Here is a 16,888-nt window from a genome sequence, read left to right as displayed (position 1 = left end):
CTGGAGGGAAAATTACCTGTTTGGCTCCAGACCGAATTAACATTTATATACACACTCACACACACACACAGGCACACATGCACGAGTATGCTTATTATTTTTTGTTTAAAAGCGTTGGCCTATCTAATATATTCATTAATGTTATCTGGTCAGTACTTGAAACATTTTGAAATATGTGCAAATGCAATAAGGCTACAGGGCCTGGAGGCAAAATAAGATGAATTCTCTAATTAAATGACAGAAAACCGTTTTGGGATTAACGGATAGCAGTTCTGTAATCTGTTTACGGGCGCTGCTCCGTGCAGGGACATTTGGTCCACGCACAGGCCTGGTGGGTTACAAACACGCCCGTCACTCCAGTACCCTTCCTCAAACCCCAGTCGGCCTCGAACGGAGGACTGAAGGCCGAGAGGGAACCCCTGGCCTTGGCAGACGCCAGCTCTGCTCGGGAGCGTGGGGGTCTGCTCATTTGCTGGGAGCCCCCTTTCTCCAGGAAGCATCTTTCCTCCCCAGGTGCCAAAAACATGCCGCAAAATTTTAAGTAAACTTATTTTCTGAATGGGGTCTTAGACCATCTTCAACCTCTTTCCCCACAATTATCTTTTGAGCACATTTTTGACATCTCTAGACTCTTCTAAATCATATCTGAGAAGTACATTTTATAGTTTGCATGTGAGAAAGTCATTAACACATCTCCTTCTTGCTAGACCGGCTCTGTATCTTGTTGTCTTCCCCTCCTCTGAAAGCCCGGGCCGGTGGGGCCTGCAGATGCTGTGCAGGGCCTGCAGATGCTGTGCGGGGCCTGCAGATGCTGTGCGGGCCCTGCAAGCCGGCCCGGGGACAGCGGTCCCGGCCACCGAGACACAGAGGACATGGCCTTTGCCCTTAAGAAGGGCATCTGGACACTTTGTTACTCTTCTGGGTGATTTCTTTCTGCTTCTGGGATGTACAGGGTTAGTCTGAATACTTAAAAAATAACGACAGCTTTCTACCACTAAAGTGTTAACGGTGGCACAACGTACAGGTGCTTGAATGATTCTGCCATGCATTTTGTTCCCTTGCACGTTTCGGAATTTTCCCAAGTTTCTACGATGAGCTTTTACCTTTGTAAACAGAAAAATATGCCGTTAAAAAGAAACTCCTTGGGAGCACCGCACAGGCACATTCCTGAATCATACAGAGAATCGACTGAGGGACAATAGGCCTGGCAACAGCAAGTAATGGTAGAAGGGAGTCAGAATCAAAAGGGGGGAATTTTAATGAGCAGGGCAGCTTGCGAATCACAGGCTTGGGCTAAGTTCCTTGAGTGTTAAATCGAGTAATAAAAAAAATATGACTGTGTTTTACATATGAGATTTCATAACTTCCTGAGAAGTAAACAGTCCCTTCCCCCTTGCTTGTCTCTCCACTCCCCTTTCCTAAGGAATGTCTACATTCTTGCTTTTAGCACAATATTCTCCCAAAGTTTTCTTTGTCTCTGCAGAAGCACAATGCTCCCCAAATAGAACGCCAGTCTGGCGTTCTTTTCTCTGGTGGTCTAGTTTACACATTTATGCAATAACAGGGGCTACATCAAATCGCAGGAAGATGTTTTGTGCCCTGATATCCCCTTGGCTCCTCGTTTCCTATTTGTACTGAGTCCGCTGTTCTTGGTACTTTTTACACTTGATCCTGGAAAGGACTAGGGAAAATTCTCTCTCTGATAGTTTGATTCCCTCTGACCTAAAGAGTTTCTTCCTGGGAGGGTTTTTGCTCTTAAAAACCCAAAGATATGTGCGGAAATTGAGGTTTTCCTATCTGCAATAGAAAGAAATATCAAATTCTTTTCATATAAATATATTAACAGAGAATAATCCTACTCTGCTCCTGGCTACTTCAGCTCTGGGTGGGAGCAGGCAGAACATAAATCTAAAAACAAAGTCTATTTTTTTTTGCTCTTGTACAGTCGCTTTTCCCATACCCGGGGAAAATAGCTAACTTTCATCACCAAATTATATATTTGAATAGCCAACAACAAAAAAAAATGATGGAAAAATTCTTTGTAAATAATAAATGCCATGCTATAAATAAAACTATTAGATAACAATAATTATAGGTTTGGTCTCAAGAGCAAACAATTTCCATGGAAGTAAAACGCTTGCTTTTTAAGACAGAATAAACTCTCTCTAGGATGTGCGGACTCTCAGTCATTCTGGAAATAGTGACACTGAAAACAAAACTCACTACCCTTTCAGAGTTGAGAAAAAAGACATGAGGACATCTGCTCCTTCTGGTTATAGGATTAAGGGTAGTGATATTACGTTTTATATTCAAAAGAGTAAAGCTTCTCGGTTGCTTCTTTCATATATAATCCTGGCAAAGGAATTCTTTTTGCAAAAATAAGTCATTGAGTCTAAGAGCTGACAATACGCTGTGATTCTATATGTTTTAAGAAAACTGTCCCTTATCCCCATCTTTTTAGGGCACAATCAATTTTATGATATCCTTTTAAAAGGAGATTTTTCAATGTATAAATAAGTCTGAGTTATAGATTTTATATAAAATATATGTACAAATCAGGAAAAAATATTTTTCAGCTAATGCCTTCTTTATTGATTTATAAAATAAAATATAGTTTCAGAGTCTAAACTATAGCCCTTTATCCTACAAAAAAAAAAATTCAGGAAAAAAAAAAAAAGGCCATGTAAGTGCTAAAAGAAGCCTGTGCTTGACTCAAAGGAGAGACTGCCAAGTTATCATAACCCACATGAAGTGGATTTTAAGGAGTTAAACAGCAGAATATCAACCAGGCATCATCGCTTGTTTCTCCCAGTATGCTGATACATGTAGTTGGATAGTTCGATACTGAAATCAACTTCACAGCTGACTAAATGGAAGAGACATGTAGTCTGAAAACTGTTTTCTCTCCCTAAAGGAAGAGGGCCTTATAAAACCCCAGCTGCCTTGGCAGTGAAGAACAGGCACTTTTAGTGGGTATGATCCCAAACCATACTCCCAATGAAGGAGAATCATACCTTCAGTGTTTCTGAATATTTCTTGAGTAGCACAAAGTTCAAAAAGTAATAGAACTGCAGAAATGCAGTAGATGAAACCTGCAAGTTATTCTTCCAGTAACTACAGCTGGTAGACTGAGACTTCTCCATAATCAGGACATGAGCTCTGCTTTGGAGTGATCAATAGTGTAATCAAAATAGCATGGATCAGGAAGGGACACAGGAGGCTCAGAGGACAAAATGGAACTAGACTGACAACAAAGGAGGAGGCTGGGGCTGCAGCAGGCTGGACACAGCCCTGGTAGCTGCTGACAGCCTAGTGGGGAGAAATTAGTAATGAACACCTGCAACCTACTCATAACTGTACACTATTGTGGTTTATCTGTTTTCAGTATATGGTTATTTATATTACCTATGTTTAGTTATTTCTACACAATGACTTTGGTTCTTCCCTACCTGAGAAGAGAGGCCTCCCATTCTCTCTGAATTCCGAGTTAAAAGAACCCTTTAATTGTTGTTAAAGAGATGTAACTGAACATTTATAGACATCCTCCTCGTACCTGACTGGATAAGATACAGTAACTAGCAGCCATCAGAGAATGCTTTTCAACTTCCACCTACTCTCTACCATCATGAGAATTCATCACTGAGCAAAGGAAGCATGGACTCTACATGCCAGGGTTTAAATACTTCAGAAAGACTATATAAACAATGAAAAGAGTTAGAAATCAACTCTTTGTGGGTAAGTGATATTAAATGCATCCTTTCTTGTGGTTTGCTTTTTGCACCATTCTAAAATGCACAATACCTAGTATGGCTCTTGGGAGTACCAGACTCTTCTTTATTTCACTTCTTTGTTTTAATGGAGAGATGGACAATTTTAGTCCTTTTATTGGTCCTATTTGCAAAAGTGACTATAATTACCTCCAATGTGACCACTTGTAGAAGAAATGAACAATATTTTAAATATCTTCAATGCTCCCCCATGTTGTCCAGATGTGTGCTGACTATTTATTTTATTTTTTTACAATTGCTCCTCCCTGCCTTTCAGGGATCATATGAACACAATGCCTCTAACTGCCCCTTGATTTATTCAGACGAGAATGCTCTGTAAATCCAAGACATGGTATGGTTTTTACACTTCTACAGAGACATTTATAGCATTCACAGGGATAATTAACGGGTGTTTCTCTGCCCCTCTCACCATGTATCAATGTCTCTCTTCACCTCTTAACATGTTTTTAATATTCTCTCAAGGTACACACCTTACTGCTACATAAAATGTTGCTTAATGCTAATAAAATTGCAAAAGGCTTTGCCCTAACAATTCTAATCATGCTATTAAATGTAACTAATGAAATGAATGGGATAAAAGAAATAGTTCCCAGAATTCAGCCTACGTGTATCTTGGGCAGAACATCTACAAAAGTTTGAGGCCACATGTTCCAACAAGAGGCACTTGGGTTAATAGTTCTTAAAATAAAAATCTTGTGGCCAAGAGACTCTGTAACAGAAATGCTGATGCACAGCTGATCAGGCTTTATTTCGGTGGCGCAGTTAAAGAGAACTCCCACAGGTCCCTCCCCGAGAGGCAGCAGCTTGCACAGAAGGCAGAAGGCCATGTTCATGTCAGTAGTCCCCACTCTCACGGTCTTCCCGACCCTTCCCTGTAAGGTGCAGGCTACTTTGCTGGGTATCCCTTTTCCTTTCTAGACTGCTCTTGATGAATATTACAAACTGATTTCAACCAGATATCAATGCTGATGGGAGAAAGAGAGCATGGTGCTTACAGGGCTGGCTCTGCAAAGAGCCAACCTGGCCCAGAGTTGTATTACTTAGTGAAGATGCCCCCAGATGGTTACCTGCTTTAGACTGGCACTTGGTAGAAACCTTAACCTGTGCAGGGCTTAGGACTCTACCACTGGGAACACCACAGCACTGGAATGACCTTTCCTCAGAGCCTAGGCAGAAATGCAAATTGGTGAGTTTTGTTTGGCTTGGTTGACCTCGTAAAAATGCTTGGATAAAATGCTTTAAGATAGAGCATACACACTTCAGCTCTGCCCAGGCCCACCACTTCCTGCTGGGTAGCACCTGGCCAGCCTCCCACCCAGGGACCCCACCTGGCTCTCACAGGCATCCAACCTCTGGTCTAAGGTACAACTTGCAGGGTCCTTTCTTTGTAACTATTGGACATCACTGTCTTCCTTTATTTGATCAGCTAGCCAGCAAGGAGTTAAGTACTGAGGACCTACTGTATGCCGGGCAGTGCCAGATGCTGGGGTCACAGAGATGACTCCAGAAGCAGGGTCTCTAATACCACTGCACGTTCTGGCATGCTTGTGTTTTTTCTGCTAACATGCAGACCACATTTGCAGCAAAACTTTCTTCAATCCTTACTCAGAGAGTGACCACAATCTTAATTCCTTCCTACCCCCACAAAGGATAAGTACTTAGCACCAAACACCAGCTTAAAAGTGTCAGCATTATCCCATGGGACTATCAAAATCCCTCAATGCCCACATTTACGGTTCTGACAGATAAAGAAGGGGAAAAAACAACCCAAATCCTGGAAGCAAAATCACAGGAAAGAACAAAAACACATGCTCATATGCTCACCCCTAAACACAGGGGAAAACCTATTAAGAAACTTTCATTTTCTTCCTGAACATCTATTTTAAAAATCCCATGCAATACATGTGTCTATGGAAAGCTTCGTTATCTCAAAGATAGTGAGTTACTAAAGGCCGTTGTTGCCATGGAACAAGCAGTATTTGCTTTTTATTCTATTGCACAATATCTGATTACAGAGACCCTGATAAAATTATTCGTTCCTAAGCACATATTAAGGCCATTTTACAGGAGCCTTCATGTACATACTTTATTTGCTAAATAACATTAAAAAAAATCAGGGATGACTTTGCAGAGTCTTAGGGTTAAGCACTGCTTCCTCTAACCAGCCTCAGCCCCTTCCTAGATGCAGTTCTCTGGAGCCTCTAGCTGGGGCTGTAGAAGTGCACCAAGTAAATGGCACAGTTCAGTGTATTCTCCTGCTAAAGCACATGTTCAAACTCCAAAGCCTTTCCTACCACTGCATTGTCGCACAGGACGTAGATTTTTCTCTGTTTCCTCGTAAAATACATGAATAGGAGGTTCTCCATCAATTGAATAGCATGGAAAGCTGAGCTGCAATTTTGAAAAGATAAAATGTTATTATTACAGTTGAAACCCTCTCCTCATTCATCTCTGCTCTGTGGTAGCCACTACCCTGAAGTTGGCAGGTATGCATCTGTGTTTTTATACTTTTACTACATATTTCTGTATCTATGACTATGTGTATGATTTTGTTTAACATAATATTCCATATGTAGTGTTTTGCAAATTATCTCTTGATTCAGCATTATAATTTGAAGATGAGTGTGTGTGTAGAGGGGTGTGAGTGTGTGATTCATCTATCTTAATTGCTGCCTGGTATTTTATTGTTCTGACTCTTCCCTACTGATGAACATTTATGTTGCTTCTAAATTTCTGCTATCACAATGCCGCAAGGAATATCCTGTTCATGTCCCCTTGTCAACCTCTGCAAGGATTTTTCTTGAAGTTGTCAAACTAGGTCTAGCTAAATTTAAGAGAATCCATTTCCAGAACACAAATTCCGTATGTATTGTCTGTTTAAACTGATCTTCTGAGAGCCGACCTGTGATTCAGGCATCAGCCACTTCTTTCACTTTTTCCTTTCCTCACCTGCCTTTCTTCCACTTTAGTAAGGTGTTTGGTCCCAGGGTGTAAAACCTTCCATAGTACCAAATAAAGAGAAGTATGAATGGATGATTGACATAAGCGGCTAGTCCTTTAATCAAGGACCACAAATCCAAGTGAGAGCTTTGTGTTGCTCCTTGTCTTACACATTTCTATCATGGGTGAAGCACAGTGTCTGCCCTGTGCTGAGATGGTCTGAATCCAGAGATATTGTAGAGGGGGGAGGTGTAAGCGAAGACAATTTTTTGTCTATTCAAAATTTCATGACTTTACCTTTCCTGTGTCCTAACTTATTTTCAAAGAATTTATTTCTCCTGAGAGACAGTCTTATGAGAACAAAGAAAAGAGAGTGGCATACGAAGTGCCTTATTTTACCTACATGAGAAATTCAGAGAGGCTCGAGGATCTACACTTGATCTGCCTAAGTCCTCCCTCCACAGCTTCCCACCTACCTCACAATTAGAATTCACAAGTGATATGGTTGTTCTGGGACACGTACTAACACATTTATTTAAACTGAAAAAATGAAGTCAGACTTGTTCTGTCAGAAAATGAGCCTATTTTGGTTGTTTTGTTTGACAGCGAGGACTGGTTTTGCCAATTGGGTTATAAAGTGGACACTTTCCATAATTTGAGCTAAATCTGTAGCTACAAGTTTTGATGAGAACATAGTTAAAACATTTAGAATAAAAATGTTTTCTAAGAGTATTTTATTGACAAGGATGAACCAATGTGCACAACCATCTGATTTCCCCCCAACTCTGAGTTAAGCAAAGTGCTATTTGTGGTGAATTTTTTGTTCATGTGTTTAGCCATCCAGGCCACTTCTTGTTTTCAGAACAAGCAATGACAAACCGGCTAGGCAATCTCCTTGCATCTCTGCCATGGAGTTTAAGTCTGGAGAAAGCTTGACTGGCTCAGGAAATATGATAACACATAGATATTATGTAGATGAATCACCAACTGTAGGGACTGGGTTTATTTAAATAGCTCTTTTATTGCTATACACTGAGAATCAAACCACTTGAGAAAAACCACTGAGAATCTAACCACTTGAGAAAAAAGACACTACCTTTCTTGGTAGTGCCATCTTCTCAAGATGGTTCTCAAACGTGGCCCGTGACCAGGTCAACGGATGACTAAACCGACATGAATTATTTAGAATGTCTTGTGGAAGGTCCCTGCCTGCTTGGTGGCACATTGCCCTGAGGTAGGCATGTCAGCAAGCTGTGGTGGGAGAAGTGCCTTATCAGGAATCCTGGAGCCAGTCCAACTAGGACTGGGTAAGTGACCTTCAACAAATCATTTCCTCTGGGCCTTAGTTTCTCCACTCTTGGAATGAGGAGTTGGGTCACACATTCTCCTGAAGTTTCCTCTTGTGACCTTTCCATCATCTTGGCCCATCACATCCTCTCCAACATGTCAGCGAGCCCTAATCCAGGTGTCCCCCCAGAACTTTTGGTCTGGGAGTTGGATTGCCACCATGCCCTCTCGCTGGGCCATGGGAATATGACTACCGCAGTTGGGAGCTTTTCAAAAACTTCTTGGTGGAATTTTTAGGTATAAATGGGTGACATGCAGGGAAACCCTGTTTCAATTCCCAGTGCAGGAGTGCCACGATCTCAGAACTCAGAGCCTGAGCTAGCCAGAAAGGAGGTAGCCACACTCTTCTCATTCCTTTTGAACCACCCAGGCCTCCAAGCTGGAGTAAAGAAGAATCAAGAATATGTCAAGGTTTTCAGGGATCAATAAACATGTGTTATCCCTTTATCAATATTCTTATTTGTATTCTAGGCATTCTAAAAAAAGCACACATGATTATAGTTGGAAGGGTGTTTGTTTGTGGCAGATGATAAAAGTAGCCCTTGTTTGCTTTGCACACTTTATAAACTCACATGCAGAGAGTATCTCAAAGTATTCCCCCTTTTAAGCGAACCGTTCAGAGAAGCGAGGAGATGGGAACAGGACGCAGAGGGAGCTCTCTGTGTACAGCAGAGTGGGGAAGAGTTCAGGCTCTGAAGTCTGGCTGCCTCCATTCAAACCAGGCCCTCACTGTTTCCTGGCTGTGTGACTGGCCTGGGTCAGGTGATCTCTAGAAACCTCATTTTCTCCATCAGTAAATTGAAACAACCTTGAAGGTTCTCGTGAGGATCAAAATACACTCAGAACTGGGGCTGGAGTATATTAAGAACTGAACTATTTTTATGAATATACTTGTTCTCACATGGCCTTATATATGGGCATATTAGAAAGTGATTCCATTGACTTATTTAGTAGGAAAGTCTAGCAGGTAAGAAACCAAATTCATCATGCATGATAGCAGTAAATTTTGAGTTTTCTTTCCCCCTAGGAATTTTTTCCACTATAAAATGGAAAGCCACATCAAATTTGCTCAGCTAATTTTGGCCTGAGAAGTGTACTTAGGATCCTCAACATTTGTCTTACAGGTCGGGTTTATCAGCTCACGCTTGTTAGTGTGAAAAACTTCTTTCCTATCACTGTTTCTGCCACTTCCCTTATCCTGTCTTTCTTCTGGGACAAGTGGACTTGCAAGATACTTCACTACTTCACTCCCTGTTTTGGCAAACACACTTGTTCTGTAAGAGAGAGTTCCGCTCAAGGTACAACTGTTGGCTGCACACACCAGAGGGTTTATCAGAGGGAAAGCTTTTCTTCTGCAGGTGCCAGGGCATTGAAAGCAGGGCCCTGGCTGGCTGTCCCCCTCCTACTTGGGAATGCCCCACCATTTCCAAACTGTGGCTCTAGGGACAGCAGAATGAAGCTCTAGAGGACTGTTCTATATTTATCAATCCTTGGGATAGGAGTGCAAAATATTCTTAGCTGAATGAGCAGCAACATGATTTCTAGGATGTGGGTGGAGTAGAAGCAGTGAGTTCTTTTAGTACACAGTTATCTGGAGAAATTTGAAATTCCATAAGCATGATCAAATTTCTTTCCAGCAGAAGCTAAATTCCAGAGACTTTAAAGCAGTTGGCCCAAGGATGGTTAGGGACATAGCAAATCTCTTCGATGGTTTGGATGCCCACTTGTCATGTGGCTATATGCTAAGCTGGGATGGGGGGGAAAGGTTTGTGAAATGAGACATAAAATGATTGTAATGGTGGTTAAGAGCTTGGCCCCTACAGACTGGTTTCAAATCCTAGCTGTGTCACTTGCTACCTGTGTGTTGTTGAGCAAGTTTCTAAAACCCGTCACAGGAAACAAGAGGCAGGTTTCCTATGAAGGAACTGCAGCTTCTCAGCTCCTATCTAGCCTTCAGGGAACATCAGTCCCTTACTTGTCTGGGCTCCTTCCGAGGCCATGGGGTGGCCCTATCAACTTGGTCAAATGTTTTCATAAAATTTGTTATAAAAAAAAAAAAAGAGCGATATTAACTGCAATCTATGAGGACTACTGTCCTATTTTGCCTTCCCCTTGTACAGGGTATCACTCACGTGGCAGTGGGCATTTTTGAGATCCAGCGAAGGGGAACTGGAGTTAGGAATAATTTACATCGGATGTGGTGGGGACATGTTTATGTGGTCCCCAGACATTTCCATGTTTGGTTAAACAATTGCTGGCTGTCCTGGTCTGGAAAGGGCAACTCTCCTAGTGTCGGGACATGAAGGGCAGGACCAGAGGTAGCCCTCTGCTGCAAATAGGTCTGAGAGCACCTGGCGCTGGCAGTCTGTGGGTGGTAGGGAAAAATGTACACACCCTGAGCTGGTAGTCTGTGGAAAAACTTCCAAATCCTACAGCTCGTACGTGGAAAAGAAAGAGAGGATTTTCATTCTGATGACAATCTTAAAATTTTACATGATATTACATGACATTGAGTAATGAAGCAAAAAGAAGCTTTTAAAACTCCCAGTTAAAAAAAAGCACCCAAGATTTGATAAACCATGTTAGTGGAAAGACTGAAGTATCTTTCTATTTTCTCTACAGAAAGCAATATTACAAAGTATTGCTACAGGAAGAACCAACCAAAGAGTATGCAGCAAACAATAGGGAGGAAGAAGTATTATACTTTTATCATGTGTCAAGTAGTTGATTAATAAACTTGGTATTTTCTAGACTTTTTGGTGTTCATAGTATTTGCCTCCTTTCCTTTCTTGATCTAAACATTCATTTTATAACTAGATTTGTATTCAGCCTCTTTAAGGGTGGCACCCCAAACTGTTTAAACTTCAGGACCCATAAAATCGGGACCTGCCCCTGGATATCTCACAGTTTCTTGTGAGGATTAAATGAGTCCTGTAAAGTGCCACCCTCTGCCCTGTAGTAACAGCTCAACAATGAAGGGCTCCACTGTGGCTCTGATCCCCAAGGGGCTCTCGTATCACATGGGGAGTGGGTCTGACAAACCACAACAGCACAACACCATAGATGCCATGTGGGGCAAGCCTCGTGGAAGCTGGAGCTTCAGCCTTAGGAGGGTTACCGGGCAGAGAAGAGGGCCCAAAGCGTGCAGAAGGCACACAGGCAGTAGAGAACATGGAGGGTCTGCGATGGAGGAAGCGCCAGAAGAGTTTAGTGAGATAATCACACAAGGCCTAAAAAGGGGAGCATTGTACCCTGTGCCTTATGCAAATCATCTCACCTGATCTTAGCCACAAACCCAGGAGACAGGAGCCACTGCAGCTCCACAATCCCAGCCTCAAATCTTTGGGTCCAGATATGTTCTGGAATTGAGAACTTTTTGGACTTTAGGAAGGGAATGCAGTACATAGACTTTATGCTCCATTTTGCCCCCAGAAGAACTGAATATTAATATTTCTATAATGGATTATCTTTCAATTTCATATTACCACATACACCTTATCCTGTGAGGAGAGGCCAGAAATATTTTTTAATCAGATTGAACTTTATATATATATATATATAATTTATGTATTATATATAATAGTGTCAAGAAAGTAGAGGATGAAGAGGAATAAGGTGAGAACAGAGTCAAGAGACCAGTTCTGAGGTGAAGCTAATGGTCTAGATAAGAGAAGATGTGACCTTGAATTTGGTTTCCTCTGTAGCATGCACGCACATGAGCCCCCCTGCTATGAGGCTGAATGATATGAAACTGCCATTTTGGTCAGCTGAAACAATTGAATATCAGTAATTTCTCATGGTTCAAATACGTGGGGTATTAAAAATTTAAAACAAAGTGGTCTTAAAGACTTCTCCTAAGGTTGAATGGAGGCTTCATTTGTAAATTTTTTTTTTTTTTTGTAAAATATTAATTCTTCAGCTTGTCCTGGGAAGAAGGGTGTCCATTATGTTATGTTCCATATTTTTTATTTACGAAATATTTGGTTAAAAGTGTATATAACGGAAGCTTTTTTTTTTTTTTTTAAAGGGTGCCCTCTTGATAAAACCGAGAGGTAGTGGAAACTTCTCTGACTGTTTCCATTGAAGTGGGAAGTTCATGGAACTTGGTTTGCAATGCAGACACCCTAACTTTTCACAAGCCAAGATGGCTCGGTATGAAAAATCTCCCCCTAGTGCATGAGTTCATTTGACACAATGGGGTCAACTGGGGAAGAAGTGAAATCTCTCCCAAACATGAGCCAAGGATGTTGCTGTTAATAGTTAATCGTTACTGAGTATTGACAATATGCAATGAGAAGCTACACCCAGGCAGTTTAGCTTCAGTCTTTACCCAAGTACACAGCCAGCCAGTGGGAGGCAATCCTTTTGTTACCAGCACCCGTAGGCTACTGAGTGCACTAAAGAAATAAATAAAAAGATTACTAAAGGAGTCATCTCTTGAAAGTAGCAAACATTTCGAGCTGACGAGTCTCATCTGTAGAGCTAGTATGCATGGAGATGATTTCTAACAGGTCTGCACACTGTTTCAGAAGACTGTTCACAGACTTTATTTTGACGGTTAGGACAGTGAACTTAACCTCCGAGTCCTAATAATGTTCTGTTTTCCAGGTGAGCAGAAAGTTTATCATATTCTAGACCTGGAAAGCATAAGTGGTATTATCTTTGTATATCCAAATAAAAATCAATTCATTTTCCAAATGCTTAACTCATTCAGGAAGAGACACCCACACGAGTGGATCCCAGCTAAATCAACAATGTTAGCCAAGCCCTTTTTGCTTATCACATCAGGATATGTTAGGTTTAATAAAGGTGTCTGACTTCTAAATCAACTAACAGTTATTTTCCTAAACAGCATTTTGATTTATCATCTGAAACCACATTTCCTGTTCATTCATAATAGCTTTTTATAACTTTCCCCTGAAATAAAAGAGGGAGTCTATCTGTAAAGCAAAAATATCTCAATAAACTGCATTCTCTGGATTGTAAAAGAACTAGATTTTCTTGCTGTGACAGTGATCATAGAGGAGACATGCAGACTAGAAACCCTTTCTCCACCATATTCTGAGGGACTATGAAAGGCTGTCTTTTCTTATAGGCTTGACACCCTGAAAGGGGTCTGCACAAAACGCCAGGATTAAAACTACTCATCGTTTAACGCAAACCATTCAGCAGTCTCTGCACCTGGATTATTTCACGCCATCGTGGAACACATCATCTCAGATCCACTAGTCCATTCCACAACACCAGAGGGAGGGAAACAGTTTTGAGAATACAGCCACATCTCAAAGCCGACTTTCAGGCTCTCCAAACTATTGTCCTGGCAACTCTGAGACTCTGACCTGGCCTTGGAGGTTAGGAGGTTGGGGTTGCGTATTCAGGCTGTTTACTTAACACATGTCACATCTAAAATAAGGATTGCTTTAGTTGAAAAAGCAAGTCATTATAAGTGTGCATTTATAAGGGCAAAAGTCAAGGCAACTGCGCAAACCACTTGTCATCTTATTTAGAGGAAATTGTGTAATCAACTTAACATACCAGTTAGCCTTTACCTGCAAGGTCAAGCTCAGAGTTCCTGTATTTCACTGCACTTGCCTATTAATCACTCCACAGGAAATTCCACATTTTTCTTTAGATTAAACTATAGAAAGTGGAGTGTGAACAGAATCCAGAGAGGATTTCCTATCCATTTCTTTGTTTCCTCTGACTTGGGTGTTTCATGATTTTATTTTATACTTGCTTGCTACAGAATTCAAAATAGGTTTGAAGTGATATATTTCAATATACGCTGCTAAAGGAATTTTTTCAATCTCACAAACGTAAATCTCACAAATGTAAATCTGGGTATTTGATGGCAGGCTGCCAACTTACTGCTGCAGATTCCAACCAGAGATAGAAATCGCTGACACTGTTGAACAAGTAACAGATCTTTTCGTCTCCACCCCACCCCCAAAAAAAGAAAAGACATAAGCTATTAAATCTAAAACCATTTCCCCTTCTTTTTCATGCTGCCAAAAAGTTGATAAGTGATATTTGAAGATAACCTAATTTGAGGCATGATTTTAAAAAATCACCTTCATGTATCTTTTAAAAATTTTATCTGAAAATGTATTTTGCCTTTGTTTTTAAATATAGGTTTATTGAGATATAATTCACATACCATACAATTCGCCCATTTAAAGTGTACAGTTTAATGGTTTTTAGTATATTCACCGAGTGGTATTACCATCGCCACAAACAGTTTTAGAACATTTTCATTATCTCTCCCTGCCTCAGCCAAAAAAAAAACCTATTAGTAGCAATCACTCCCTACTCCCCCCAGCCCCCAACCCCCAACCTTAGCCAGCACTAGGCAACCAATATCTACTTTCTGTCTCTAGAGATTTGTCCTTTCTGGCTGTTTCATGTAAATGGGATCACACAATATGAGGTCTTTTGTGTTTGGCTTCTTTCACTTAGCATCATGTTTTCAAGGCTCATCCATGTTGTATGTATCAGAACTTTGTTCCTTTTTATGGCCAAATAACATAGCGTATTCTATTTATCCATTCATAAGTTGATGGACATCTGGATTGCTCCTTTTTGGTTATTATGAATAATGCGGCTATGAACATTCATGTACAAGTTTTGGTGTGGACATTTGTTTTCATTTCCCTTGGGTATGTACCTAGAAGTGGGACTGCTGGGTAATTTGGCAACTCTGTTTACTTTTTGAGGAACTGCCAGACTATTTTCCACAGCGGCTATACCATTTTACATCCCCACCAGCAGTATCCGAGGGTTCCAATTTCCCCACATCCTTGCCAACGCTTGCTATTGTGTGTCATTTTAATTTTAGCCACCCTAGTGGGTGTGAAGTAGTATCTCACTGTGGTTCAAATACCTTTAAAAAAAAAAGCTCACAGGAGGGTTTCTGCATTGCTTTCCCATTTCTGGCCCGGGAACACCAGTCATTCTAAGGTGTGACATCCCATAGAGCAGACAGGATGAAGACGGTGTAGGAAACAGAGACAAGGTACACAAGAAGACAGTGTTAGAGGTGTGAGGATGGTCAGGGTCTTATCTCAAACCTAGCAATGTTCTGAATTTCTAGACATTTAAAATATAAAATGACTAAATCATTCCTAATGGGGATTCAAAGCATCAACACTTTTTATTGTTTTTTGGCATTTTCTTTGGCATGACTTCCTTTAAGAGAACAAAACTCAATGATAATTGCAAAGTGTAATATATTATTATATATAATAATCTTTTATATATGCGTATATAAAAGACTAACTTGCCTTCTGAAGAGCCATTTGTTACTACTGTTCTATCTGAGTAGCTTCCACAGTTTGTGTTTCCACTTTCTCGGGGGGCTTGGACCTAGCACCAAGAAAGATAATCCTTCTTTGTGGACATTCCCAGAGTTAACTTCATACACATCTGGATGGCAGTTCAATAGTCCACTGTTATTTGAACAATTTGTAATCACACACACTTTGTGTCAACTAACAAGCCAGGGTGTATGGCTTTTCAGTATTCCGTAGCATGCAGCACGCACAATTTACAAATAAAATAAAAATCTGCAGCCAAGACAATGGCACATTCTTAGCTGAATAACTGAGTAAAAAGAGTGGCTCTGTTGAAAGACAAGACATCACTTGTTATTTTGATGGTAAATGAAAAGAGGTTCAGAAAACCATATTTCATCTGTTAAGTCTCTTAAAATGGGCAAGCACCCTCTTTGTAGCATGGAGGAATCCAGAGCCATATGTTTCTTTAAGCTGGGCTCTGAGCAGAAATGGCAGAATAACCACATCAGGGCACAACACAGCTGACAAAATTCAACAGCTTTATCCTTCTAAGTCATGGTAGACTCAGGAAAATGGGGAATATGGGCATCTCCAACGTGTTCAGTTGTTTTCTCATCACTCTCAGCTGGAAGAATTGATGGAGGAAGGAGTTGAGTTCCACCCGTCAAGTGGCTGATTAACAATTTTGGAAACAAAGGGTTCGATAAGGCCAGAGGATGTGAAGTTGAGCTTGTCCGGAGAAGGGCTGAGACAGGCTCTCCACACACACTGCCGCTGAGTCCCCCAGTCAAGGGTGACAAGGTGGCAGAAATAGCCTGCTGATGACCGATCTTGAAGGGATAGGGAGGTGTTGGGAAATGCGACCAGGGGTGCAGCTGTGTGACACTCCACCTGCACTGTGTGATTGGCAGCACGTGGCCTCTGACCTTGAGGGCTGCACACAGTGCTGGGAATCCAGGGCCCTCTGGAGCATTCCAGGCCTTGGAATGTGCTGAGGCCTTACCGATGTTCGGCTAGCTTGTTTCTAGTTTCCTAAGCCTCCGGGACCAGATGATAAAGTATTTCTCATCCTTGAGGGTCTTTTCTCCAGGTTTCCCCCCCTGGCGTTTTGCCCACAATGCCATAACTTGACTCCCGGACTCTGCTGAAAGCTTCTTAATAGAGGAGAGCCCTAAATCCTAGGTAAACAAAGTTCTGTCATCTTGTAAGTGCGACAAGATCCAGGTGGCTCACGAGAGGAAGGAACTGTCACTATTTAACCAGGTGTGCTGAGGAGACAAGATTAGTTTCACATTGAACTTCACGTTCTGATTGCTCTCAACCCAGAAAATGCTGATTTCTTTAGGTTTTCGGCGGACCAGTCATTTTTTCTCCAATTAATCGGGCATTTATTGAGGCTGTATTATGTGCCAGAAACTGTGCTGAATGTTGGAGAGACATAGAAAAAAGAAAACAAAATGCCTGCCCTTCAGGGATTTCAGTCTCAGAGGCGGGTCAACTTCATATAGATAATCAAGAACA

At 41.3% G+C, this 16,888-nt stretch overlaps 1 protein-coding gene across 8 annotated transcripts in view; it reads right to left on the bottom strand.

Annotated features, from left to right (window-relative positions):
* VTI1A (vesicle transport through interaction with t-SNAREs 1A) overlaps positions 1–16,888 on the bottom strand; it is a 380,272-nt gene that overhangs the window by 58,481 nt on the left and 304,903 nt on the right. For 3 of the 8 annotated variants that reach the window (XM_077126033.1, XM_077126034.1, XM_077126036.1), the window contains one exon: positions 10–6,179. The exons of the other annotated variants lie outside the window; for them this stretch is intronic. In XM_077126033.1, coding sequence (XP_076982148.1) covers positions 6,047–6,179 — 133 coding nt within the window. In that variant the 3' untranslated portion in view covers positions 10–6,046. Of the gene's footprint in view, positions 1–9; positions 6,180–16,888 lie in introns of those variants that run through there. 8 annotated transcript variants of the gene reach the window in all.

Source organism: Tamandua tetradactyla, chromosome 13, assembly GCF_023851605.1.
Source record: "Tamandua tetradactyla isolate mTamTet1 chromosome 13, mTamTet1.pri, whole genome shotgun sequence".
Taxonomy (NCBI): Eukaryota; Metazoa; Chordata; class Mammalia; order Pilosa; family Myrmecophagidae; genus Tamandua; species Tamandua tetradactyla.
Note: the sequence above shows the minus strand (reverse complement) of the source record. Positions and strands in the feature narration are given on the sequence as shown.